The sequence below is a fragment of the Marmota flaviventris genome, chromosome 5, assembly GCF_047511675.1.
Source record: "Marmota flaviventris isolate mMarFla1 chromosome 5, mMarFla1.hap1, whole genome shotgun sequence".
In the NCBI taxonomy this organism is placed as follows: Eukaryota; Metazoa; Chordata; class Mammalia; order Rodentia; family Sciuridae; genus Marmota; species Marmota flaviventris.
Window position 1 is genome coordinate 2,059,356 of NC_092502.1, and position 27,284 is coordinate 2,086,639.

General features: G+C 56.0%; 1 protein-coding gene across 1 annotated transcript in view; it reads left to right on the forward strand.

The window, feature by feature from the left end:
• Nucleotides 1–27,284, forward strand: part of Obscn (obscurin, cytoskeletal calmodulin and titin-interacting RhoGEF) — a 128,710-nt gene that overhangs the window by 33,151 nt on the left and 68,275 nt on the right. The window contains 20 exon segments of the mRNA XM_071611901.1: nucleotides 34–309; nucleotides 5,907–6,182; nucleotides 11,697–11,972; nucleotides 15,940–16,215; nucleotides 17,414–17,692; nucleotides 17,811–18,077; nucleotides 18,228–18,497; nucleotides 19,253–19,519; nucleotides 19,748–20,014; nucleotides 20,195–20,307; nucleotides 20,400–20,553; nucleotides 20,988–21,092; nucleotides 21,727–21,993; nucleotides 22,274–22,543; nucleotides 23,078–23,344; nucleotides 23,431–23,697; nucleotides 23,783–24,049; nucleotides 25,018–25,290; nucleotides 25,900–26,166; nucleotides 26,339–26,605. Coding sequence (XP_071468002.1) covers nucleotides 34–309; nucleotides 5,907–6,182; nucleotides 11,697–11,972; nucleotides 15,940–16,215; nucleotides 17,414–17,692; nucleotides 17,811–18,077; nucleotides 18,228–18,497; nucleotides 19,253–19,519; nucleotides 19,748–20,014; nucleotides 20,195–20,307; nucleotides 20,400–20,553; nucleotides 20,988–21,092; nucleotides 21,727–21,993; nucleotides 22,274–22,543; nucleotides 23,078–23,344; nucleotides 23,431–23,697; nucleotides 23,783–24,049; nucleotides 25,018–25,290; nucleotides 25,900–26,166; nucleotides 26,339–26,605 — 4,971 coding nt within the window.

Genomic DNA, 27,284 nt, shown 5'->3' on the forward strand with positions numbered 1-27,284 from the left:
CCTGACCCATGTGTCCCTCCCCTCTGTCCCCAGAGCCCAAGGTGGTATTTGCCAAGGAGCAGCCGGCACGCAGTGAGGTGAAGGCTGAGGCGGGGGCCTGCGCCACTCTGAGCTGTGAGGTGGCCCAGGCCCAGACAGAAGTGACGTGGTACAAGGATGGGAAGAAGCTGAGCCAGAGCTCCCGGGTGCGCGTGGAGGCCTCTGGCTGCAGGCGGCAGCTGGTGGTGCAGCAGGCGGGCAAGGCGGATGCTGGGGAATACAGCTGTGAGGCCGGGGGCCAGAGGGTCTCCTTCCGTCTAGACGTCACAGGTGGGTGCTGCTGGGGCTGGGTGAATGGAGGGAGGGCGGTAACTCTAGGGCACCTGTGGCAGCCTAGGCTCTGTGAGGCCTATGTCCTTCCTGACCTTGGACCTCAGCATCTGTGGCCCAGCTCTGGGTGGAGTTGGGCATTGGGGTTGTCTGTGGCTGGGAAGCGTGTACCTGCCCATGCCTACTTGCTGGGCCCAGAGCTCCAGAAGCCCTTGTTTGGGCCCTTTGGAATCCTGCATGTCCATCTGTCCTTCCCCCATCTCCTCCCTCTCCCCACTGTGACCTGCCCCTGAGCCTGGGAAGGGGTCACACAGAGCTTAGAGCCTCTCTCTTGATGGCTTACTTGGTGCTGGGCTCTCTTCCCTGCCTAGTGCTGAGCTCTCTCTTGGTTGGTCCACACTGGCGCTGAGCACTCTGCTGACGGGCCCATAGGGGTACTGAGCTCTATGCTGATTGGCTTGCACAGGCTCTGAGGTCTTTGCTGATTGGCCAGCACTGGCATTCTGGTCTCCTGCATTCCTTTGGTAGCTGTGGCCAACAAAGATGTGGGTTTCTGGTTTGATGCTCAGATGGACTCCCCTGCTGTGTCCGCCTCCACCCGCTTTTGTGCCCCCTGCATGGTGGGAGAACTGGGAAGCCACTGATGGGCTGGGGTCCCAGGGAGGAGAAGGGTCATGGTCTATTCCCAATGGCTGGGAGGGTGTTGGCATCAGGAGGTAGGCCTGGCTGTGGTGGCCTTGTGGGCTGTGACAATGCAGTTACCTGCAGAATCAGAGTGGATCAGGAAGTACTTAGGACTCTGATGAGGACGGGCTGCCCAGCTGTCTACCCACCAGCCTTGGAGTTTGCAGCTTGGGTCATGCGTAGGATAGAACTTAGTCATAGCCATGCAATGTTCTGCTCATGATGGACACTCTGCTCGGCCATTCCTGGGGTGGGCTCAGGCTGTGAGACAGGACTGGGTCTGTTCTGGAGTCCCTGACCTGTGTGTCCTTCCCCTCTGTCCCAGAGCCCAAGGCTGTATTTGCCAAGGGGCAGCCGGCACACAGTGAGGTGAAGGCCCAGGCGGGGGCGAGTGCCACTCTGAGCTGCGAGGTGGCCCAGGCCCAGACAGAGGTGACATGGTTCAAGGATGGGAAGAAGCTGAGCCAGAGCTCCCAGATGCGCGTGGAGTCCTCTGGCTGCAGGCGGCAGCTGGTGTTGCAGCAGGCGGGCAAGGCGGACGCTGGGGAATACAGCTGTGAGGCCGGGGGCCAGAGGGTCTCCTTCTGCCTGGACGTCACAGGTGAGTTCTGAGTTTGCTGGTGTGTGAGGATGAGACTGATATAGCGGATGTTCCTGGGTGCTCCTGCCCTCAAACTCCATGTCTCCACGTGCCCCGTGCTCACCTGTGGTTTTCAATCCTAGTGTGAGTACCGATGGCCAATCCATGTGGACAGCTAAGTTTCTGCACCAGACTTGCCCTCCCAGGTCTAATGCTGAGGGGCGTTTCTCAGCACCTGGGAAACTATGCACTACGGGCTGTGGCTTTACCTGCTGCTTGGGCTGAGGTGGTCCAGAGACCTGAGGCCATTGGGATCGTCGCCCTTTCAGTGCTCTGGGACACTCTTCCCTCTGTCCTCATGGACCTGAAAGCTCTCTAAGCAAGTTCATGGGGGAAACACACGGACCCTAATTTTGTTGCACTGTCTGTGCAACATGAAGGGCGGGGTGATGCATTTGCTGGGAAGGTGGGAGGCCAAAAAGTCTCTTTTAATAAGACCTATTTTCATTTTGTCTCAAGTTGGAGCAGTCAGTGTCTACATTCCCTCCATGGCTTGGTTTATAAATTCAGAAATGAAAAGGAATAAACCAATGAAGTCACATCTGCATGCTTCATTAAAATTGATTTTCTACACTCTTAGCTGCTGATGGGTAGAGCATCAACGCACAGCGCATCCCCCTAATAAGCCGTGTGTCTGCTCTCCCTGGCTGGTTGGCAGGAAACCCGGGAGCAGCTTCATTTCCTTTGTTGAAGGAGTCTAATGTCACAGAGAGAGGACCATGGGCACAGTGCTCTGCAGTTGCATTAAAGTTTTGTGGGTGTATGTGGACACGAGGGAATCCCACTGAGTTCACTGGAAATGTCATGGTGTGAGGATAAGCCATTATTTTATACAAGGCAACAAGGCACCTTTTCTTAGTAATCAATTACTAGAAGATCATGTCAAACCTACACAAGAAAAACTAGGGAGTGGAACAGTCCTCTAATCTTCTAAAGAAGTAGGATCATAGTAATAATCTTATAGAGCCCTATCTTAGCCCAGTGGCTCTGCTAACAAATCATACCAAATATTATCCCATGTTAATAGAAATTCTAGAACGCTGAAGGAGGAAGTACACTCCCTAGCTCATTTTATGTAGGTAGTACATGATCGACGCCAAAGCATACAAGGTCAGCAGGAGGCTTATATTGCCAGTGTGAAGTTCAAGCTCCTCTGCTGATGTTAGCCCAATGAGTCCAGCAAAGTGAAGGGATTGTCTGCTCTAGGAGATGTGAAGTGCAGGAGTGCAGGCCTGGTTCACCCAGGAACATCAGGTGGTCACCAGGGCCCAGTGCTAACAGGCTTGAGGGACAGGGTATGACTCATCCTGGGCATGCAGTGACAGTATTTGATGAGTGTGACATCAGAAGTTGTGAAGATTGTTTGACACAATTCAACATGCAGTTCTTAGCAAACTCTGGATGAGATGATTCCTCCTTAGCTTAACAGAGTGGTTGTAGGAAAAGTGAGGGCAAAGGGACACCAGTGGTGCAGACTTCAGAGAGTCACCTTCAAGACCAGGAGTGGACAAGGGAGGGGTTGCTGTCGGCATTGGAAAGGGAAGGAATGGGGCTCGGACACTCGTGCTGGGGCTCACAGAGGACAGGGTTATCAGTGCAGAATGCCGGAAATATCGTTGACTGTGTCCAGGAGGAGAGCAGGGGCAATGTCCATGCTCAGGTGTTAGTGTACAGACTCTTCTTCACCCACACGATTAAGCAAGCAGATGATGGAAGTGGAGTTTCCAAGAACTAGCGCGGAGCCAAGAGCGTGGCGTTACTGTTCCGGGTCTTCTCAGACACAGGCCCACAGACGTGGTGAAGATGCACATCACTAGACACTTGAGAGGAAGCAGAAGGGGTTTAAGTGCATGGAGGCAGTCTGTGGGAGAGCCAGAGGTTCGCAGTCACAGTCCAGGTGCCTGCTGCTTCTCTCCAGGAGTAGGAATATCGACAGGCCAAATGGGCAGAGCCACTCCTGGAGAGCAACTGGAGGGCACGGGCGACCAGACGGACATCCGCATGGCTGCAGGCAGGAGCAGACAAGAGGACAGGGGCAACTGAGCAGTTAGCTCAGAACAACTAGGTAGCTGGTGGGCTGGCCATGCCTGTAACCCCAGGGACTCGGAGAGGCTGGAGCAGGAGGAGGCAGGTTGGAGGCCAGCATCAGCAACTTAGCAAAACCCTGTCTCAAAAAATATAATTTTAAAAAGCGAATTGGGGATGTAGCTCAGTGCTAGAGTGCTTGCCTAGCATGTGCAAGATCCTGGGTTCAGTGCCTAACATCATGCACACAAACACACACACACACACACACACACACACACCCCAAAAAAAAAGGAAAGAAAAGGGACACAGCTCTGAGTGTAACCAGGTCCCTCTCCTCCTTCATGACTCTGTTCTTGTGCTACCAGGAGGTATAGAGAGGGATGTTATTTTCCAAACTAGTTCTAAGACCATTAAACTTAGAAAAAAAAAATTGAAAATCAGATATCCAACTCAACACAAAAGGAATCCAATACAGGCTGTACCTCAGCGTAGAGGTGAAGCAGGTCTTCAAGGTGGACCTCAGTGGAGGTGAGGCGGGCTCTTAGCAGGTGTCCTGTGTTTCTCCATGACTTCAAGTTAATTGTACTTTTCTTAGAGAGAACATAGGGCATTGGCCATTAAGCAAATGGATGTATTTACCTGTGGAGAAACTGAAACTGCCCCATCAGAAGACACTCTATAGGAGGAAAGGGCAAGCCCCTCAGATGGGGCCTACTCAGGACCCATGACTGTCCACAACCTAGCAGGTAATCATATGCAGAGCTGCTAAGAAGGAATTGGAAAACACAGTGCTACTGAAAGTGGGCAGGATAGTTTAGCAGGACCAGCCCAGAGCAGCCCACAACAGGACACAGCAGCCCAGAACAGCCCAGAGCAGCCCAGAGCAGCCTACAGAGCCCACAGTAGCCCACAGCAGCCCACAGCAGCCCACAGCAGCCCAGAGCAGCCCAGAGCAGCCCACAGCAGGACACAGCAGCCCAGAGCAGACCATAGCAGACAACAGCAGTGCACAGCAGCCCACAGCAGCCCAGAGCAGCCCAGAGAAGCTCACAGCAGGACACAGCAGCACACAGCAGCCCACAGCAGCACACAGCAGCCCAGAGTAGGACACAGCAGAACATAGCAGCCCAGAACAGCCCAGAGCAGCCCACAGTAGCCCAGAGCAGCCCAAAGCAGCCCAGAACAGCCCAGAGCAGCCCAGAGCAGGACACAGCAGCACAGAATAGCCCATAGCAGCCCAGAGCAGGACACAGCAGCCCAGAGCAGTCCACAGCAGGACACTGCAGCCCACAGCAGCCCACAGCAGGACACAGTAGCCCAGAGCAGCACACAGCAGCCCAGAGCAGCCCAGAGAAGCCCAGAGCAGCCCAGAGAAGCCCAGAGCAGACCAGAGCAGCACACAGCAGCCCAGAGCAGGACACAGCAGCACACAGCAGCCCAGAGCAGGACACAGCAGCACACAGCAGCCCAGAGCAGGACACAGCAGCACACAGCAGCCCAGAGCAGCCCGCAGCAGCCCACAGCAGCCCAGAGCAGAACACGGCAGCCCAGAGCAGGACACAGCAGCCCACAGCAGGACACAGCAGGACACAGCAGTTCACAGCAGGACACAGCAGCCCAGAGCAGCCCAGAGCAGCCCAGAGCAGCCCACAGCAGGACACAGCAGCCCACAGCAGGACACAGCAGCCCACAGCAGGACATAGCAGCCCAGAGCAGGACACAGCAGCCCCGAGTAGCCCCAAGCAGGACACAACAAACCACAGCAGGACACAGCAGCCCAGGGGAGCCCAGAGCAGGACACAGCAGCCCAGAGCAGCCCAGAGCAGTACACAGCAATGCAGCAGACATCGGCAGCGTCTACCTCATGGGGCTAAGGAGAGTGGGTGGGAGCCAGAGCAGTGTAGACACACCCAGAGGGATATTGGGCTGGCCCTTCCAGACCCTCCCCAGAGCTCATGCCCTGCACAGTCCTGGGGAGACTCTTCCTGGTCTCTAAGGGGTGGGTGCTGTGTCCTCAGGGAGGAGTCTGAGCTGTCACAGTGTTCCCACCTGGTACAGCCCCAAGCAGCAGGTACAGGCTGTGTCACACACTGTGCTCCCTTGTACTGAGGATGCTGGACTTCTCCAGGGGACGAGCTGGTGCGGCCTGCAGAAGGGTCTGTCCTCAGCTGTCCAGCCAGTTGTCCTCCCCCAGGTGGCTTCCTGGACAATCTCTGACCTGTGCGTCCCTCCCCTCTGTCCCCAGAGCCCAAGGCTGTGTTTGCCAAGGGGCAGCCGGCACACAGTGAGGTGAAGGCCCAGGCGGGGGCCAGTGCCACCCTGAGCTGCGAGGTGGCCCAGGCCCAGACAGAGGTGACATGGTACAAGGATGGGAAGAAGCTGAGCCAGAGCTCCCAGATGCGCGTGGAGGCCTCTGGCTGCAGGCGGCAGCTGGTGGTGCAGCAGGCGGGCAAGGCGGACGCTGGGGAGTACAGCTGCGAGGCCGGGGGCCAGAGGGTCTCCTTCCGCCTGGACGTCACAGGTGAGTTCCTATGGGACACTAAGTTGGCTTGTTTGGAGGTGATGACTGGCTGTACCCATGGCTGACCCAGTGGTCTTTCCACTTGACTTCCCCCAACTGCTTACCCCATCTTCCCCACTCCATGGTCAAGCCTAAGGCTGAGCCGGGGGTCCTGGAAGGGAAGACAGGAAGGACCAGGGCCCTGTGTGCCTCAGAGGCTTGGTCATGCCTGGCAGCTGCTCAGAGCTGTCCTGATATCCCTCCGGGTCCAGGACTGCGTCTCTACCAGGCTTTCAGTTCTGAGGTAGGCCAGCGTCACTCTCCCGGTTGTGAGGGACATCCAGCTTCTGATTTCAGTGTCTTTGACCCTGATGAGGGGAAACCCAAGCTCTGGTCATACTAGGAGTTATCTCAGGGTTGACCCACAGGTTATCGTGCCTATGTGTCTGGCCTGCTTCTCTCCTGGCATGTGGATTCAACGTTCTCTGTGTGCCCACTGTGGCATCGTGCAAGTCCACAGTCTGTGGCAACGCCTGTGCTGCATACGCCACGAGCAGTGATTGGTTGACACACTCCTTAGGCAAACCTCTGAGGTTTGGAGTCTTCTTTTTAGAGCAAATTTTGTTTTTCTCTTTCTTGATTATAGCACTGTGCATCAATGTGCCTCTTAGGAGTTTAATTTGTGAACATGGAAGTGGAACAAGTGTGAAGCTTATGGCACACCTGTGGGTTTTGTTGGAGCTGTGTCACTGCCACAGCAACCTGACTGGCCAGGCAGAGACTTCTGAGCATCTCTCTGGCGATTCCTGTGTCTAGCTTCACTGCTGACCCCTGAGAGCTCTGGGAACTGGTGTAGTGCCCTGTGTCAGGGTGCACCTGGGGGGCAGGTGCCCTGAGCTGCCGTGTGATGGCTTGGTCCTGTGCCCCGTGTGAGCGGTTGTTGCCATGGGCACCAAACACAGGCTCACTGTGTGTGTTCTTGTCAAGGTATTTGTGACATTTTATGATTTTGTGCAAGGAAATTTGAAAAAAATTGACAAATTAGCCAATTCCTGGAAAAGTACATCAGAACTTACACAAGAAAAAGTAGAGAACTCAAACAATCCTATAGCTTTTTAAAGCAATGGAGTCTAATTTAAAAAATCTCTCAAAAGGGCTAAATTCATTTATCATGGGTAAATTATACCATGTATTTTTGAAATAAACTACTCTGTTCATGATCATCCTTCTAGAGAATAGAAAGGGGATATGTGCCCCCTGACTCACTTTATATAGATGGTATAATACTGACATCAAAATCTGGTGAAGAGTGCATTCAACTTTGCAATCACAGGCTCATCTCAGATGGATACCAGGGCCAAAATCCTGTGCAGAACACTGGCAAACTGCATGGGGCCCATACTGAGAGCACAGTACACACTGGGTGAAGATTGGAATCCAGGACACAAGGTTGTTTATTGATCAGAATATCAACAAATCAGTATGATTATGGCTTGAAGAGACCATGAGAGAAAAGGCATGAGTCTCCTTCAGAAGATAGAGTGCCGGGTTTCAGTTCATGACTAAAAGGCTCAGGGGTCACTCCAGGGAAAGTGGGCTGACTGGACTGCGCAAAATAACCACACAAGAGACACAGATACCTTTTTCATTGAGGTCGCTGTGACAGATCCTCTGACCTTAAGGGTCTGCAGGAAGAGAGAGAGAGAGCACATGCTGACCCCTTTTATTAAGGAGAAGCTATTCAAATGAGGCAAGGGGTCAGGTTTCAGGGGTCTGAGTCTATCTTCCTGATGTCCACTGTCAGCAGGATGACTGACACCTGGGTAGGCCACAGCCAAGGGCACAGTAAGAGAAGGGGACACACACAAGGCACTTCCATGGAAGATTCTATCCTAAACAGGGCAAGGGGTTATATTACAAAGGAACAGGTGAGCATAGCTCCACCCATGGGGCTGTAGCAAGACACACCCATGCACAAGACACCGACCCTCAGACCCAAGAAGGGTGGGGAAAGCTCTGCCACATTTCTGTGACTGAGTGCCTCAGCACCCAGCTGGGGCGTATGACTCAGTCAAGTGCAAGATTGGTCTCCCACAATAGAGAATGGAGTGCTCGATAATGTTACAGAAAATATGGCACTGGAGAGAGACAAGCTATGCTTGGAGATGTAAAGAGCAAGATTCTTTCAGCTCCTGTGCGGCTCGACAGAGTCTTCTCCGAAGGCTGAGCTCTCCCCTTTGTTCTCAGCATCTTAATACAAAACAGACTCCTGGGTTTCAAGACTTCCCTCATGCAAATGGCCTTGCTCCCTCCTGGATCTCCTAGCAGCTGCCACAGCTGCTGAGCAAGTCTGATTACAGAAGCAGAGACTTGGAGACTGCAGCTGTTTACACAGAGAGACCCCTCAGGAAGGAGTTGCTGCTGCAGTAGAATTTGACTTCTCGCCTGAGAGACATAGTTTAGTTTTCTTTTGTGTTTAGACCTTCTTAGGCTGGGGTGTGGCTCCATGGTGGAGCACTTGCCTGCGTGTGGGAGGCCTATCAGGTCCCAGCACTGCAGCAAACCCCTGCCCTGGTAAGAAGAGGAGCTTTCTAAGTCCTCTGTGGAGGGCACCACAGCAGCAATCGCCACCCTTTAGCATAACTCTGAGCACTTCCCTTTTAAGGACAACAGGGCCACATGACAGTGTGTCCAGCCTCATGTGGATACTGAGGAGGAATATCAAACAGAGACTCACAGCTTGGGTAAAGTGAGCGTAGATTCCACAGAGGCGGTGGTCAACCCTTCTGTCTGTAGATGGGCTGCAGAGAGTCAGAAAGTAACAGAACTACCATAGCATCCCCAGTACCGTGGTTGTAACTGCATGCAGAGGAAGCATATTTAAGGCCTCAGAGGACAAATTAGTAAGTATGTTAGGGGGACACAGAGGTGACACGAGTCAGTGTTGAGAAACGTGTAGAAGACAGAGAGAAGTCTGCTCCTGATTATCCACAGAGTTCTTTTTCAGGGAGTGTGAAGATTGTCAAGTTGAGTCCAAAGGCCAGGTGGAGACACAGTACCATGAGCAAAGAGAGAACATTCAATCTGTCTAAACCCAGACGTACCCTTCAGCCATAGTACAGAAGACAGCTGGGCACCACAAGGGCATAGAGACAGGGTCAGGAGAACAGCACATGGAGCCCAGAGACCTGAGCATCCTCAGAGCACCTTTTACCATGGCAAGGGTGTGGGGCACAGAAAGAGGATGGCTGCCAGGTGAGTGGTGTGGAGACCTCAGCCACAGGTCTTCATGGAAGAGAATGGAAGTGACGTCTCCCTCTCTCCACACACAGTCATCAATTGGGTGCGTCAGACTCCCACCTGGAGTAGAACCAGCTCTTAGCAGGTGGTGTAGATCGTGTATGACCCCAGGGTAACAGGTTCCTACACAGGACATGATGGCGCTGCCCACAGAGGCAGATCGACATATGTCTCCTGAAAGGAAGGACTATTATTGAAATATGTAATGAGCCCCAGAACAAACATGAAGGAGAGCTCACGCTACTGACTACTGAGTACAAGTCTCAGCAGGGAGACCAAGCACCATTGGCTAGAAAAGGAAAAGCCTCAGCCACATGGGCCTCAGGATAAGGCACAGGAGTGGCCGAACATCACCAGAGGAGAAGCTGTCAGGCTCATAGCAGGCAGGAGCTGGGTGACCCAGCAGAGCTCATGCCCTGCACGGTCCTGGGAAGACTCTTCCTGGTCACTGACGGGCAGGTGCATAATCCCCAGGGAGGAGCCTGTGCAGGGAGCTGTCACAGTGTTCCCACCTGCAACAGCCCCATGCAGCAGGGGCAGGCTGTGTCACATACTGTGGTCCCTTGTGCTGAGGGTGCTGTGCTTCTACAGGGCACAAGCTAGTGTGGCCTGCAGAAGGGTCTGTCCCCAGCCGTCTAGCCAGATGGCTTTCCTCAGGTGGCTTCCTGCCCTGGACAGAGTCCCTGACCTGTGTGCCCCTCCCCTCTGTCCCCAGAGCCCAAAGTGGTGTTTGCTAAAGAGCAGCTGGCACGCAGCGAGGTGAAGGCCAAGGCGGGGGCGAGTGCCACTCTGAGCTGCGAGGTGGCCCAGGCCCAGACAGAAGTGACATGGTACAAGGATGGGAAGAAGCTGAGCCAGAGCTCCCAGGTGCGCGTGGAGGCCTCTGGCTGCAGGCGGCAGCTGGTGGTGCAGCAGGCGGGCAAGGCAGATGCCGGGGAGTACAGCTGCGAGGCTGGCGGCCAGAGGGTCTCCTTCCGTCTAGACGTCACAGGTGGGTGCTGCTGGGGCTGGGTGAACGGAGGGAGGGTGGTAACTCTAGGGCACCTATGGTAGCCTAGGCTCTGTGAGGCCTGTGTCCTTCCTGACCTTGGACCTCAGCATCTGTGGCCCAGCTCTAGGTGGAGTTGGGCACTGGGAGTTGTTTGTAGCTGGGGAGCGTGTCCTGCAGGGGCAGGGGCTCCCTCTACCTGCCCGTTCCTATTTGCTGGGCCCAGAGCTCCAGAAGCCCTTGCTTGGGCCCTTTGGAATCCTGCATGTCTATCCCTTCTTGCTTCCTCATCTCCTCCCCTCCCCACTGTGATCTGTCTCTCAGCCTGGGAAAGTGCCACCTGTGGTTGGGAACCTTGCTCCTGATAGCCAGACTGGTGCTGGGCTCTCTCTGGATAGAGACAGACAGCTGTCTGCTGATTGGCCCACAGTGGCACATAGCTCCCTACAGATTTTTTCCACACTGGCATTGAGCTCTCTGCTGATTTGCTGGCAGTTGGCTGTCTGCTGATTGGTTCACACTGGCACTTGGCTTTCTGCTGATTGGCCCACAGTGGCACTTGGCTGTCTGCTGATTGGCTGGCACTGAGCTCTCTGCTAATTTGCCCCATCTGGTACTGAGCTGTCTGCTAACTGGCCCACACTGTTACTGAGCTCTGTGCTGATTGGCTGGCACTTGGCTCTCTGCTGATTGACTTGCACAGGCTCTGAGGTCTCTGCTGATTGGCTAGCACTGGCAGTCTGGTCTCCTGCATTCCTTTGGTAGCTGTGGCCAACAAAGATGTGGGTTTCTGGTTTGGTGCTCAGGTGGACTTACCTTCTGTGTCTGCCTCCCCCTGCTTTTGTACCCCCTGCATGGTGGGAGAGCTGGGAAGTCACTGATGGGCTGGGGTCCCAGGGAGGAGGAGGGTCATGGTCTATTCCCAATGACTGGGAGGGTGGTGGCATCAGGAGGTAGGCCTGGCTGTGGTGGCCTTGTGGGCTGTGACAGTGTAGTTACCTGCAGGATCAGAGTGGATCAGGAAGTGCTTAGGGCTCTGATGAGGACAGGCTGCCCAGCTGTCCATCCACCAGCCTTGGAATTTGCAGCTTGGGTCATGCGTAGGATAGAACTTAGGCATGGCCATGCAATGTTCTGCTCATGATGGACACTCTGCTCAGCCATTCCTGGGGTGGGCTCAGGCTGTGAGACAGGGCTGGGTCTCTTCTGGAGTCCCTGACCTATGTGTCCTTCCCCTCTCTACCCAGAGCCCAAGGTAGTGTTTGCCAAGGAGCAGCCGGCACGTAGCGAGGTGAAGGCCGAGGCGGGGGCCTGCGCCACTCTGAGCTGTGAGGTGGCCCAGTCCCAGACAGAGGTGACGTGGTACAAGGATGGGAAGAAGCTGAGCCAGAGCTCCCGGGTGCGCGTGGAGGCCTCTGGCTGCAGGCGGCAGCTGGTGTTGCAGCAGGCGGGCAAGGCGGACGCTGGGGAGTACAGCTGTGAGGCCGGGGGCCAGAGGGTCTCCTTCCATCTGGATGTCACAGGTGAGTTCTTGCGGTTCTACCGTCACTGAGTTTGGAGATGAAGGGGAGCCTTGCCAGTGCCCACAGTGACCTGGTGTATTTTCCATCCATGTCCATATCTGTACGTCTCCTGAACTCACACCTGTGGCTAGGCTACTGGGTGTGAGAGGAAGTGTGTGAAGAGGCCATGGCTGTGTGCTGCACTTGGCGTGTCCACCTGTGATGTCCATCTCATATTCCCAGAACCTGTCCTGACCCAGCAGTGTTAGACTTTTCTGGACTCTGCTCTTCCCTGGTGCTCAGGGCTAAGCCCACTCTCTGGAGTATACCACAGTTCCTCCAGGACTCACCCAGCCCCCTACACGCTCTTCCTGCCAAGAGATATTTGAGTTTGTTGAACCAACCTGGGAAATCCCAGACACTCAGCCAGATCAGGATTTGACCAATGCTGACATGGGCTCTGGAGGGTCAGTTGTGTAGGTGTTCTGGAACACTCTTCCCTTCTTTCCAAGGACTCGGACATGCTGTCTACCCCTCTGTGGACACGTGCTGTGCTACTCACAGGAGAGGTTGGAATCCTGTTTTCAAAGCAATTCATGTTTTGTGTTATTTTCTCTCTCTCTCTCTCTCTCTTTTTGTGGTTCTGGGGCACCCAGGGCCTTGCCTTGATAGACAAGTGCTCTACTCTGAGCTACATCCTCAGCCCCAGTTCCAATATTCTGGACCAGAATTCCCCTTGTTGTTCAACTTAGCAACTTAGAAGTAGAACGTAGTTCTAAAAAAAATGTAGTTCATCAATATAGTGCTTTGGCACAGTTGGTGAGGCCAGGTTACTATCTGGCTAGGCTGTTCTCTTTTCCTGGGGACTCTGTGTCTGGTTCCCTGCTGATTCATGGAGCCTGCTTCTTAGGAGAGTTGAGCTTCCTGTCAGTGTGGGCATAGTCCACAGGGATACCACATAGCATCCCCAACCTACAACCCCAGATGCTCCCAAGGCAGAGGCTTTGTGCTGACATGACACCACAAGTCATGGGCTCCACATTGCACAGCTTCACTTCATATACAAAATTATTAAAAACACTGTATAATCACCTTCGGGCTCAGTGTTTAAGGTCTTCATGAAACATAAATGAATTTTGTGGTTAGCATTGGGTCTCATCCCCAAGAAAGCTCAACATTTGTCTGCAAAGATCTTGAAATCTTTTTTTTTTTTCAATCTGAAATCCAAAGCACTTTTGGCCCAGGCATTTTGGAAAAGGGATTCTCAACCCATATTTGGTCTACATACCAAACCCTGTAATATCTATTTTTGATACATTATTTTAATAAGCATATACATTATTTTATGCAACCAGATTTGAAAAGTTTTGATAAATTATCCAGTTTCTTGAAGACTAAATAAAAACTGACCCAAGAAGAAATAGAGAGCTTACATAGTTCTCAGGGCTGTTAACAGTGAAGCCAGGAGGAAAGCGGCTTTTCAAGGGGCAGTAGAAGCCAAGTGGCTCCAGTGGAGAAGTCCCCACATGTTCTGGAAGTGAACTCTCCTGTATCCAGGGAGGTTCCTGTAGAGAATAGAAAGGGGTGCACTTTTAAGTCTCACTTACAGAAGTAGTAACATTGGTACTAACACCAAACCAAAAAAATAGGAGGAATTCATATTTTAGGCCAATCTGTTGTCAGTATCAACTGAACAAAGATTTAGCAGGCTGAATTCAGTAATATATTAAAGAATCAGAATGCTAATGGAATTCTTCATCCAGGGATACATGTCTGCTTAACATTACAAATATCAGGAAATCAACATGAAACATCATCATATCTGATTGAAAAAAATGTAGTTCACCAATATAAGTGCAGAATAAAGTATTTGATAAAAATTTGACACTGTAAATTCAGAAGAAATGTTTGACAAAATGTATCCTCAATCATGCTATAAAATTCTTTTGTCTTAAGATTTATAAGGCAGTGCAAAAAGATGTAAGAAGAAGGTTCTTTCTCAATTTAGTAAATAGTATTGTACAAAATTCACAAAGGGAAACCCTGAGAGTGTCTCTGAGAGCAGGAACCTCCCAAGGCAGCAGCTGTCACAGGTGGAGCCGCAGTGCACAGCACGGTTAGGGAGGAGAGGAAACGAGAGGCGTGAAATCAGGAAGAAGTGGAGGTTACAGATGGTATGATTTGTCCAAAAGCTAAACCACTGGCTCAGTAAGATCTGAGACATTGCAAGTGCCATATATAAAAACAATATAAAGTAAGTGTGTCACAGCACACTAGCAATAAGTGATTTGAAAACGACCCCATGAAAGATCTGAAAGAGCTTCAAAAGTGCTGTTAGTAATTTCAAGCCTGATAAAAGACATCAGAGACCTTGTGTGCTTTTTTGAGAGATGACAAAGATATACATAAATGGACAGAAATATGTGGAAGGATCAGGGATGCTCAGTCCCAGTCAACATCTAAGCAAGTGTGTTTTGGGATGGGGTGCAGAGGTGAGCTCACACACAGACTTGTGCAGAGGTGGAGTCCCAGTACCCGGTCTGCATTACCTTTTCCCATTCTGCACACGTGTGAAGAAAGGATGGCTCTTCTGTAACACAGGGTTGTGTGAGCACTGGAGGGTTCCTGTCTCACAACCTGAGAATGAAGTATGCACACGATGCTGGGTGCGAGCTCGGTAGCAGGTTTATTAGAAGCAAGGCCAGCTCCCACAGCATGGGAGGGTCCCCAAGGGCACTGTGGGACCCTCTGTCCAGGAGTCTTCTGTCCAGGAGTCTTTATACTGCTTTGATGAGGAATTAACCTTTGACTGGAGAGTTCACTTGACTGTTGTCTTCCTATGACTCAATTCAGAGTGTGCAATTTTAACTTCTTATTCCCACAGTGGGATGGTGTAATGTGTTTGTTAACTTGAATGTGTCTTGTTCTCATTCTTTAAAACAGAAGAATTGCCTAGGTTCAAAGCAGCTCCTTGGCATTGACCAATGTTGAGGTCATCAAGAAACCTGGGGGAACAGCAAGAAATGTGGGTTCCAAGCGCGAGTAGAGTCTTCCAGTTAGGAGCCCAAACAAAATAGAACCCAAGCCATCAGCTGTAGCCTAGGGTTTGAATCTGGGGTGGTGGGACCCCATTCTCTGAGGTCCAGATTTCTATTTGCCTATGTGTCTCCTGCCTTACTTTGACAAATGGAGCTTTGAACATTTAACCACTTGAAAGAATTAGACCAGTAATTCACAGCTTATAGGGTAAGTTCAAGATGGGTTGGAGAATTCAGTGCAAAAGTCAAACCATAAACATCTGAGATGATGGTGTGTACTTTGTAAGGACCTGAGGAAGGAAAGCTTTCCTGCATAGAACCCAAATGCACTCACCACAAGAGCGAGGTCAATATATTTGATCACATTAGAACTAAATGCACTGACTCATCAGAAGACTCTAGGCACTGTGGAAAGATGGGAAGACGTTCACATCATAGCAGTGGTCAGATCTCAGGCATTCATTATACAAAGAAGCTGAAAGTGAAGGGAAGAGGACACTGCTACTGGTCATGGAGTGGAAACTGTGGACTGACACCCAGGATGAGTACACACTGGTGGCTAACAGGAGTGGCCCAGGCTTCAGAGGAGCTGCCAACATGCTCAGATCAGGAGGAGCTGGGCTCTGCCAGGGCCTTGCCCAGAGCTCATGCCCTGCATGGTCCTGGGGAGACTCTTCCTGGTCATTGACAGGGGGTGCAGTGTCCCCAGGGAGGAGCCTATGCAGGAACCTGTCAGAGAGTCCCCACCTGGAACAGCCCTATGCAGCAGGGGAGGGGGCTGTGTCACACACTGTGGTCCCTTGTGCTGAGGGTGATAGGGCTTCTCCAGGGCATGAGCTAGTGTGGCCTGCAGAGGGTCTGTCCTTAGTTGTCCAGCCAGATGTCTTTCTCCAGGTGGCTTCCTGCCCTGGACAGAGTCCCTGACCTGTGTTCCTCCCTTCTGTACCCAGAGCCCAAGGTGGTGTTTGCCAAAGAGCAGCTGGCACACAGCGAGGTGAAGACCGAGGCGGGGGCTAGCGCCACTCTGAGCTGCGAGGTGGCCCAGGCCCAGACCGAGGTGACATGGTACAAGGATGGGAAGAAGCTGAGCCAGAGCTCCCAGGTGCACGTGGAGGCCTCTGGCTGCAGGCGGCAGCTGGTGTTGCAGCAGGCAGGCAAGGCGGACGCTGGGGAGTACAGCTGCGAGGCAGGGGGCCAGAAGGTCTCCTTCCGCCTGGACGTCACAGGTGGGTGACATCCTGCCAGGGCTGGTCAGGACGGATGCTTGCCTGACCAATTGGGGCAATCAATATTTACCTGCAGGGCTCTCTGGCCTTGTGCATGTTGGGGCCCTTGAGGGACCCCTTCCTGGAGCTTCCAGGTGCTGGAAAGTCTTGGGTCAGATCACCTAGCCATTTCCGCACATTTCTGGGTCTCCTGCCCAGGTTCCTGTACCTGTCCACCACAACCCTATCATAATTCCTGTGATTGAGGCTGGGGCACAGGAGGTGCAGGAAGCTGTTAGGGCCCAGAGTTGGTGGAAATAACTCCTCCCCAGCTGGAGTCTCCATCCATGCTAAGTCTCCCTGCATGCTGGGATTCCAGCCTGGCTGTCAGAAGTCTTGGCCCCAATGTCCTCTGCAGATCCTGGCTCTTGTTTTGATCCTGGGGGTCCTGACAGTCCAGCTCTTCTGAGGTGGGCACTGTGGGATGGCACCCTGCCCGCTGCACCTCAGTCTCATTCGCAGCCCCCTTCCCTTTCCTCCATAGCCCCACCCACCCATATGGTCCTCTCTGCACTCTGTGGGCTTGGCATCTATTGAGCACACAGTACCTCTGTCAGAAAGGCTGGCAGGAGTGTCCCTGCAGGCTGACACCCTCCCAAAGACTGCCAGCAGTGTTGATGCAGAGCATCCCACACTAGACTTCTCACTGTGGCAGCCTCTGACCTTGACTGTGCTCCTGACCACTCGCCCACCAGCCACCGACTCTGCAGCCAGTGCTCTATCCAAGTGCTCCAAGGGCAGGATGGGAGGGCCTTCTTGGCCTCCCTGGCCTCCACTGGCCCTCTCCCTTCTGGGGCTCTCTCTGTGTCTCCCAGTACCTACCTGTCAGTCTCTGCTCTTGGGGTTCTGACACCCACACAGTTTCTTTGGGCTGCCTTTGAGGATGCCACCCTCCCTGCAGGTGGGGGAGGCCTGATCTGGACGGCTAGCTGCCCTTTTTCCCTGTGGTATCTGTTTGTGGGTGGATTTCTCTCTGAAGGGCAGGACCTTGGGTACAGAGCTGGTGGCCCCCAACCTGGTAGCAACTCCTTCTGGCCATCCTGTATGACCCTGGGGACCCTAAATGGTGGCCCTTAGGTGCTGGCCCAACAGAGGCAGTGGTTAGGGCTAGTGTGGAGAGTCCTACACCTTCATGTCAACTGACCTCCCCCAGAGCCAGCACCTGAGTCCCAAGCCCTGGAGAGATCTGGCCGCAGGGAGCCTCTGGTGATCAGGGAACATGAGGACATCGTCCTGACAGCCACGCTGGCCACACCCTCTGTGGCGGCAGTGACTTGGCTCAAGGATGGTGTGGAGATTCGGCGCAGCAAGCGGCACCAGGCCACCAGCCTGGGGGACAGGCACACCCTGACAGTCAGAGGAGCCCAGGTGCTTGACAGTGCAGTCTACAGTTGCCGGGTAGGCACGGAGAGTCAGGACTTCCCAGTGCAGGTGGAAGGTGAGCTCCTCCAGGACCACTGGGCCTGCTGCACCCACCTGGTGCAGCCACCCATAGCAGAGCCCCGTGGGGCTCGGGGTACACAAGGTAGCTGACGGACATCCCTTTGTGCTTGCAGAGGTGGTTGCCAAGTTCTCTAGGCCTCTGGAGTCCATCACGGGGGATCTGGGTGGCACGGTGACCCTGGCCTGTGAGCTGAGCCCACCACAGGCGGAGGTGCTGTGGTACTGTGGGAGCACGCAGCTGCGGGCGGGCAAGCGCTTCCAGATGGCCGCTGAGGGCACCCTCCGCTTGCTCATGGTGTCGGGCCTGCGTGAGGAAGACGCAGGAGAGTATGTGTGTGAGAGCCGTGATGACCGCACCAGCGCCCAGCTCAGTGTCCGTGGTATGCTAGGTGGGGTGGGGGGTGTAAGCTGGGGATGGTAAGGGGATGGGACAGTGGGCCACCTTCCAGCAACTTCCCTGAGAAGGTGTGCAAGGGGTGGAGATCTTCACAGAGACACTCCTACCTCCTCAAGCAGACCTTCCCTTGCAGTGCCCCGTGTGGTCAAGTTCACATCTGGGCTGAGCGCTGTGATTGCAGAGGAGGGCTGCGAGGCCACCTTCCAGTGTGTGGTGTCCCCCAGCGATGCAGTGGTCACATGGCACCGGGACGGCATCCAGCTGCAGCCCAGTGAGAAGTTCCTCATATCGCAGAGTGGTGCCAGCCGCAGCCTGACCATCTCTAGTGTGGCAATGGAGGATGCAGGCCAGGTCACAGTGGAGTCTGAGGGTGCCGCCTCTTCAGCTGCCCTCCGGGTCAGAGGTGAGCTTGGGAAAGGGACCTGTGGGGCAAGCAGCTCCCTGCCACAGACTCCCCTGCAGGCTGGTTCCAAGGAGCTGTATTGTTCCTGCAGCCAGCTAGTCTGGCTGACCTCAGGGGACACAGAACCTGTCCACCAGGAGGCGGAGGTGACTTGGGTAACATGAGGAGCTGGGCGCCTTCTCCCTAGAAGGAAAGATACCATCCTGCAGATGCATCTGGTGGGGAAGGGCCAACCGAGGTTGAGGCACTCAAGGGAGACTTCCTGGAGGAGTCGGGGCCCAGCTGATCTGGTGATGGGAAGGTGAAGGGAGTGAGGCTGGCAGCTGGTAGAGGCAGAGGCAGGAGACGGGGAAAGCTTTGAGAGCCAGAACTTCACCTGAAATAAAGTGGGAGTCATGGCAGGTTCCTAAGTGGGGGAGTGATGGGGACAAATGCACTGGGGCACTCACAGAGCAGCCTGGGGTGGGGAAGCCTTCTGGAGTCTGCTTTTCATTCCTTTACACAAGCACATGTTCTTGGTTGTAGTAAAGTGCAGGGATTCTAGTGGCTCCGATGGGCACCACCCATTTGCTGGAGACCAGATACTGCTGGCCTTGGGCCACACTTGGCAGTTCCAGGCACTAGGGCATGGCACGGTTGTTCCAAGCTAGGAGGCTGGGCAACGCAGGGACCTGGTGGGGGCAGTGCGGCCATCTGGGCTATGGGTGGGCTGGCCCTGGGTGTCTAGGATGACCTTGGCTCTTGCGCCATCCCAGAGGCCCCCGTGCTGTTCAAGAAGAAGCTGGAGCCGAAGACCGTGGAGGAGCGGACCTCTGTGACGCTGGAGGTGGAGCTGACGCGTCCGTGGCCCGAGGTGAAGTGGACCCGGAACGCCGCAGTCCTGGTGCCGGGGGAGAATGTGGAGATCCAGGCGGAGGGCACACGCCACCGCCTGGTGCTGCGCAGCGTGGGCTTCACCGACCGCGGCTTTTTTGGCTGTGAGACACCAGACGACAAGACGCAGGCCAAGCTCACTGTGGAAAGTGAGTGGCGCTGTGCTGGCTGGGGCCTGGGGCGTCGGGAGGGGCGGGGCGCCACCTTATCCCGAGGGGCAGGTCCTGGGGTGTGGGCCGCTGGCCGCTGGCCTCTGCTCACCTCTGGCACCTCCTGGGGAAGCTGGCTGTGCCTACACTGGGGTCCCAATGCTAGCTGGTGGAAGGGCAGGGCTCTGGCTACTGCGGACCTCTAGCACCTCTCCTGCATCTCCACAGTGCGCCAGGTCCGGTTGGTTCGGGGCTTACAGGCAGTGGAGGCCAGAGAACAGGGCACAGCTACTATGGAGGTGGAGCTGTCGCATGCTGAAGTGGAGGGTACCTGGACACGCGACGGACTGCGACTGCAGCCAGGGCCTAGGTGCCATGTGGCTGTGCACGGGGCCACGCACATTCTCACACTCTTGGAGCTGCAGCCACAGGACAGTGGGCTAGTGGCCTTTAAGGCAGAGGGCGTGCACACGTCTGCCCAGCTGATGGTCACTGGTGAGTGGGTGGAGGTAGCAGGACCTACTCCAGAGAGGCCTGCCTCCTTCCCCAAGGTGGCCTGGGAGGCAATGGGGACATTGAGGACCAGGATGTATGACTTGAGACAGCCAGAACTCCCTATCACCCGCCTGGGAAGCACCTTCTAGACCATTGATCACCTTCCTCCTATCTTCCCAGAGCTGCCTGTGAGCTTCAGCCGCCCACTGCAGGACATGGTGGCTACCCAGAAAGAGAAGGTGACCCTGGAGTGTGAGCTGTCCCGTCCCAACGTTGATGTGCGCTGGCTGAAGGTGCTTCTCTCCCACTCCTTTATGCCCTCCCTGCCTCTCACCAGTGGCAGCTGCCCTCCACCAGTGCCTGACCAGGCCTCTTGGTTCCACAGGATGGTGTGGAGCTACGGTCAGGCAAGACCATGGGCATAGTGGCCCAGGGTACCTGCAGAAGCCTCATCATCTACCGGTGTGAGATGGGGGACCAGGGCATCTATGTGTGTGACACTGGTGAAGCTCAGAGCTCTGCTTCTCTGAAGGTGCAAGGTGAGGCTTGGACAGGTGGAAAGGGCAGGGCCTAGGGTTGTGAGTGCCTCCTTGTGCACCTGCAGCCTGCAGCCAGGTGCTTGGCTGCCTGTGCCCTTAGCTCTCAGCAAACTGGAGCCCTGGGTGGGAGCACCAGGATGGCCACTGTACCTGCAGGCATGGCTGGGTCTTGCTCCCTCCTCAGGCCGCAGTGTCCAGATTGTGCGGCCCCTGGAGGACGTGGAGGTGATGGAGAAGGAAGGTGCTAGTTTCTCCTGTGAAGTCTCCCATGACGAGGTGCCTGGCCAGTGGTTCCGAGAGGGGATTAAGTTGCGGCCCAGTGACACTGTGCGTATTCGCCAGGAAGGTGCGTGTGGGGCAGGCTGGCTGCAGGTGGGGTGGACCCGCCCCCAGGCTGCTCCCTTCATTCCAGGGCTGGGGGCTTTTGTCCCTAGGAAGGACATACACTCTCATCTACCGGAGGGTCCTGGCAGAAGATGCAGGGGAGATCAAATTTGTAGCAGAAAATGCAGAATCGCGAGCTCACCTCCGAGTGAAAGGTGAGTGGAGTGTGGAGGGGAGGGACTGGGGTGTGGGGGTGTATGGGGTATGTGATAGCCCCGCCATCCCAGACCAGACCGCTTGCTGGGACTGGGACAGTAGTGGTCAGGAGGAGGAACAGGAGTGTCACATCTTTCACAGGAAGATGTGGTCGCAGAGGGAGGAGCAACCTAGGGGGTGTGAGGACTCAGGGTCTCAGTGAACTCTCCCTCCTTGGGTTGCAGCCATCACTGGAGAGGAGGGTGTGCACTCCAGCAGGTGGCAATGTGGCCTGCCAGGGCAGGAGAGGTGGGAGGGTCTGAGGTTGTGGGTGGGGGTAAGCGCAGGGTGGGGGCATGTGGGATGGGGCTTGGGCACTGGGACTGTGGTGTGTGGAGCTGGACATGCACATTCAGGGTACACATCAGCTGTGATGTGTGAGGCGTGGTGGGGGGCACGATCACGGTGCCAGTGGTCTGTGGCACACAGCTGGTCCTAGACCAGCCTGGATGGGGACAATCTGGCCCCTGCTGCCTCAGGTGTAAGTGCACAGGCTGTTGGGGGCAGCATCCAGTCCTTCAGCAGCCCTGCTGGGGGAGCCTGTTGCCAAAGTGCTCATGGTTGGGCCCTGAACCCACTGGCTACACCCCGCAGAGTTGCCAGTGACCCTCCTCCGCCCGCTGAGGGACAAGATTGCCATGGAGAAGCACCGCGGAGTGCTCGAGTGCCAGGTGTCCAGGGCCAGTGCACAGGTGCGGTGGTTTAAGGGTGGCAAGGAGCTGCAGCCTGGATCCAAGTATGAGATGGTCAGCGATGGCCTCTACCGCAAGCTGGTCATCAATGACGTGCAGCCAGAGGACGAGGACTCTTACACATGCGATGCTGGAGATGTCAAGACCAGTGCCCAGTTCTTTGTAGAAGGTGTGTTCCAGGCCAGCGGCAGCTCTCAGGTTCTTGGGGGTGGCTGTGGTTCCCAAGATATGTGCTGGAAGTCCTGGAGGTGGCCCGACTGGGGACATCCAGGCAGCTGGATGTGGACACAGGAAGTTGTGGGTGTAGAGGGAGGAGCAACCTAGGGGGTGTGAAGACTCGGGGTGTCAGCGCACTGTGGGGAAGGTTTGTGTTCAGGAAGGACCTCAGAGCCTGCGGGGGTGGACAGGTCCAGCCTCCAGGTCCACCGTGACTACCTCCTCTCCCACAGAGCAGTCCATCACCATCATACGGGGCCTGCAGGATGTGACCGTGATGGAGCCTGCTCCTGCCTGGTTCGAGTGTGAGACTTCCATTCCCTCAGTGAAGCCACCCAAGTGGCTTCTGGGCAAGACTGTGCTGCAGGCGGGGGCGAACGTGGGCCTGGAGCAGGAGGGCACAGTGCACCGGCTGACCCTGCGGAGGACCTGCTCCACTATGACTGGGCCTGTGCACTTCACCATTGGCAAGTCCCGCTCCTCTGCCCGCCTGGTTGTCTCAGGTGAGCTGAGGTGGGCACGGCTCAGGGCCTCCAGCGGGCCTGGCTCAGGTGGTGGGTAGTTATGGCCTGGGCTCACAAGGTGGGGGTGTGTGGGGATACACAGGACAAGGTGGGCAGGATGTGTGTAAGGGCTGGGCACACCATGGTGCTTGTGGTACCTGGGCCTGGGGTGGCGGGTGGACACAGCTCAGTGGTTTGTTGGGGGAAGGATCAGGGCATGGGAGATTTTGGCTGGAGCTGCTGCAGGGTTGGGAACCAGTGGTCAGAGGCCTGCAGAGCAGGGTGGAAGCGCTGGGGCAGGGCAGGGCAGGATGTGTGGGGCCAGGGCATGCATGGGTAGGTGTGTGGGGTGCAGGGTATCTTGGGGACAGGGAGGGGCGTCTGGAGCAGAGTGGGGCAGGAGAGGAGGGGCAGGTCATGATGTGCAGGGCAGAACGTGGACTCAGTGGTGTGGGTAGAAGACTACAGAAGAATATAGCTCAGACCCAGGGCACCCAGTCCTGTGGCCCCACAGCCCTGCCTTATTCGCTGTAGACATCCCGGTGGTGCTGACCCGGCCACTGGAGCCCAAGGCCGGGCGTGAGTTGCAGTCGGTGGTCCTGTCCTGTGACTTCAGGCCGGCCCCTAAGGCCGTGCAGTGGTATAAGGAGGACACACCGCTGGCCCCGTCAGACAAATACAAGATGACGCTGGAGGGCCAGATGGCAGAGCTGCGCATTCTCCGGCTCACCCCTGCTGATGCTGGCACCTACCGGTGCCAGGCAGGCAATGCTCAGAGCAGTGCTGAGGTCACTGTGGAAGGTAGGACATGAGGTGGGCAGGCCATGGGAGGGCCTGGGGTGGGCTGTTGCCGTGGGCAGCACTAAGGCCCGGTGTGTGCCTTCTAGCTCGGGACGTGGCAGTGACTCAGCCGCTGCAGGATGCTGAGGCCACCGAGGAGGAGCGGGTGTGCCTCTCATGTGAGCTGTCCCGCGAGGATGAGGAGGTGGAGTGGTCGCTCAACGGCACACCCCTGTACAACGACAGCTTCCACGAGATCAGCCACGAGGGCCGCCGCCACACACTGGTGCTAAAGAGCGTCCGGCGGGCTGATGCAGGCACCGTGTGCGCCAGCTCCCCCAAGGTGTCCACTACTGCCTGCCTGGTTGTCCGAGGTGAGCTGTGCTTGTGGGGTCTGCGGGTCCCCTCTGTTCACGGACAGGTACCAGGCTTCCCTCACCAGCCCCATCTTCCCTGCAGCCAAGCCAGTGGTGTTCCTGAAAGCACTGGACGATGTGTCCGTGGAGGAGTGTGGCACGCTGGCCCTGCAGTGCGAAGTGTCAGACCCCGAGGCCCGTGTGGTTTGGCGCAAAGATGGCGTGGAACTTGGTCCCAGCAACAAGTATGACTTCCTGCACACGGCGGGCACACGGGGCCTCGTGGTGCATGACCTGAGCCACGAGGATGCTGGCCTGTACACCTGCCATGTGGGCAGTGAGGAGACCCGGGCCCGGGTCAGCGTGCATGGTGCGTGGCCAAGGGCTGGCCAAGGTGGGGTGTGGGAAGGGTCGGCACATGGTGGTCTTTCTGCATCCCAAGAGGCCCATGCTGCTCTCCAAGACCCCGGGGCTGCTTTGCAGAGCTGGGAGAAGTCGGGAGCTCCCACAGTGGCTGGTGCTTGCGGAGGTCCTGTGAGGTCCCAGAGTGGACAGGCAGGGGGATGGGAGACTCTCTGGACATGCCTGGGGGCTGAGGTGGGCAGAGACATTGCTTTGTGCTGCAGGAGCAGGTTTCTGAGCAGAAACCAAGAATTCAGGGTCCGAGCAGGGCCTGCCTAGGAAGGGCTCCCTGGCCAAGGGCAAAGCCTGGTCATGCAGTGAGGGCAGCTGCACACAGATGACATGCACTTCCCTTCTTAAGGAGCCAGACCCAACCCTGAACTCTTGGGTCTTTTGAGTGCATCCTTTTCAGCCAGGGTTGGGTTCCAACTGCAAGGCCAGCACCCCCCTATCCAGGTTCAGCGTCTGGTCATCCTGAACTCAGTCCCTAACATATTCTGTTTCCACGGTGTGTGGTTGGCAGGCCCACTAGTTACTGATCTTGTGGCTGCTGGCCCAGGTTAGCCTTGGTGGTTTCTGATGAGACAGGAAAGGAGAGGGGGGTGGAGTGTTTGTCACAGAGTGGGGCTCACGCTGTCTGAAGGCTCTTCTCCTGAGGCTCCTGTCCTTTTTCCCTTGGGGTTTGTGGGTGGTGGGAAACGTGGGTGGTCCTTGCTTCCCCTTCTTTGGAGCTCATAGCCACTGGCTACACAGGCACCAGGTCATGGCCAGCCCCAGGCCAAGGGTGCATCATGATTTGGTGATCATGCCCCGCATGGGTCCTGGGCCTGGGGGCAGGGGGCCAGCCCACCTGCTGGGGCTAGCCCTGCCTGGGGTCTTGCATGGGCAGTGCTGCTGGTGTCTGGCTCTGGCCTGAGGAGTCTCTGTGGCTTGCAGACCTGCACGTGGGCATCACCAAGAGGCTGAAGACAGTGGAGGTGCTGGAGGGGGACAGCTGCAGCTTCGAGTGCGTCCTGTCCCACGAGAGTGCAGGCGACCTGGCCATGTGGACTGTTGGTGGGAAGACAGTGGGCAGCTCTGGCCACTTCCGGGCAGCACGCCAGGGCCGCAAATACACCCTGACCATCCAAGAAGCTGCGCTCAGCGATGCTGGGGAAGTGGTCTTCTCTGTGCGGGGTCTCACCTCTAAGGCCTCACTTGTCGTAAAAGGTGAGTGTGATGAACCCAGCTGGGGACTTGTCACCAGAGGCCCCCAGGCTGCTGAGCCTGAGACCCTCTCCAGGTGGCCAGGAGTGGTTGAGGGACTGACCCCAGCCCTCAGTGAGCTTTCCTTTAAAGGATGTGGGGGCATAGAGGCACCTGTTGGATCTGGGAGAGATTCTGGCCCTCTGAGGGGGTCACTCTGAGCGAGTGTCCCTGGGCCAGGCCAGGGTTCGGGTCTTAATCTGACTGCTCCTCTGGCTGGGGTTCCCAATGCACATGGCTCACCCTACCATCCCGCAACTCTTGAGCCAGGGCCACAGGGTCTATGCTTGGCTGGGAGGTTCCCAGATGTCTGGGCCTGTGCTCTTGGTGTACATGCCTGGTGCACACTGCGGGCTCAGTGTTGAGTTTCAGGAGTGGCCTGAGCACTGCTGTGCTGGGTGCTTTCCCCTGGTGGCCAGGGCTCCTGGCAAGTCAGTGTTGGAGGCTCCTGGGGCCTAGGGTCCAAGCTCTGTGGTGTTGGTCTTGAGATGGATGCTCCCAATGCCCACCCCTGCCCCTGCCTCTGGCTGAGCATGTCTGTGCTTCCTGGGTAGACACCTTTGCTCCCTTCAGAGAGGCCAGTGGACATCACGAAGCCCCTAGAAGACCAGCAGGCCACGCTGGGGGAGGATGTGGTGCTCACTTGTGAGCTGTCGAGGGCAGGCACTCCTGTGCGCTGGCTGAAGGATGGGAAGGCCATCCGTGAGAGTCAGAAGTACAAGCTGCTCCGCGAAGGCACGCAGGCTGTGCTGGTCGTCCATGGAGCCTCTCTCAAGGACTCTGGCACATACACGTGTGAGACGGACGCTTCCAAGAGCACAGCCAGACTCCGTGTGGACGGTGAGTGCCCACACGGCCCCACAGCAGCTCTCCCTTGGCATGCCCAGGACCCCTGCCTCAGAGCAGGGGAGGTCTCTCTCTCAGGGCTCTGCTTCCACGGCTGGCCGGAGGGACAAGGCTGGCTTGAGATGTATGCAAGCTTTACACTCACCTCTTCTGTCTTCTCTCCCAGAAAAGGCCAACAGGTTTACAGAGGAGCTGGTTGACCTGCAGGTGGAGGAGAAGGGCACGGCCGTGTTCGAGTGCAAGACGGAGCTCCCAGCATCCACCGTGACGTGGCGCAAGGGCCTCAAAGAGCTGCGGGCCTCGGGGAAGCACATGTTGAGCCAGGAGGGCTTGGCCCTGCGGCTCACCATCCGCACCCTGGAGAAGACGGACAGTGACACCTACACCTGTGACATTGGGCAGGCCCAGTCCCAGGCCCGGCTCCTGGTGCAAGGTGAGTGGCTGGTGCAGCCACAGTGCTCACGTGTGCCCTGGCTTTCAGCACCTCGGGGGCTCAGGTGGGCCTTATTGAAACTGACCCTAGAGGCTCTGCTTGGCCTGCCCAGCCTCTCCATCTCTGAGGTAGAGGGGATGAGCTGGGGGCCTCTGGGGGGCTCCCTGTGCCTTTCAGTGGGTGAGTCGATGGCTTCTTCCCCTGGAGCCATCCTTGCCTGCTGCACGTTCCTCCAGGGCTCAGGCGCACTCTGCTCTGGGCCTGCACACCTTTTTTCCTCTCCCTGCCCACCAGAAGGGCAACCTGACCCAGATGCTGACAGCAGGGAGCCCAGGTGTTCCCAGGGTGGAGCTGTTAGTGTGTCTGTGACAGTAGATGTCCAAACAGGTGGAGGGAGATTCTCCAAAGAATAATGATGTCACTCGGAAGAGTGGAGCGTTGCAGGGCTATGGTAAACTAAACGTGTGCCAGGGAAGCTAAGGCCAGGGGAAGGCTTTAGGGCACAGCAGGAAGATAGCCAGGTCCAGAGTTGGTGGCCTTGGAGACCCCATGCGGGTGCTGGTTTCTGCGTAGGTGGAGGCCACTGCTGTGCAGGTGTTCTGTCAGAGGTCTGGTCTGCAGTGCTGTGGTCTGAAGGAACAGAGCGACTTCTGCTCCTGAGCTGCTGGGTGTGAGGTGT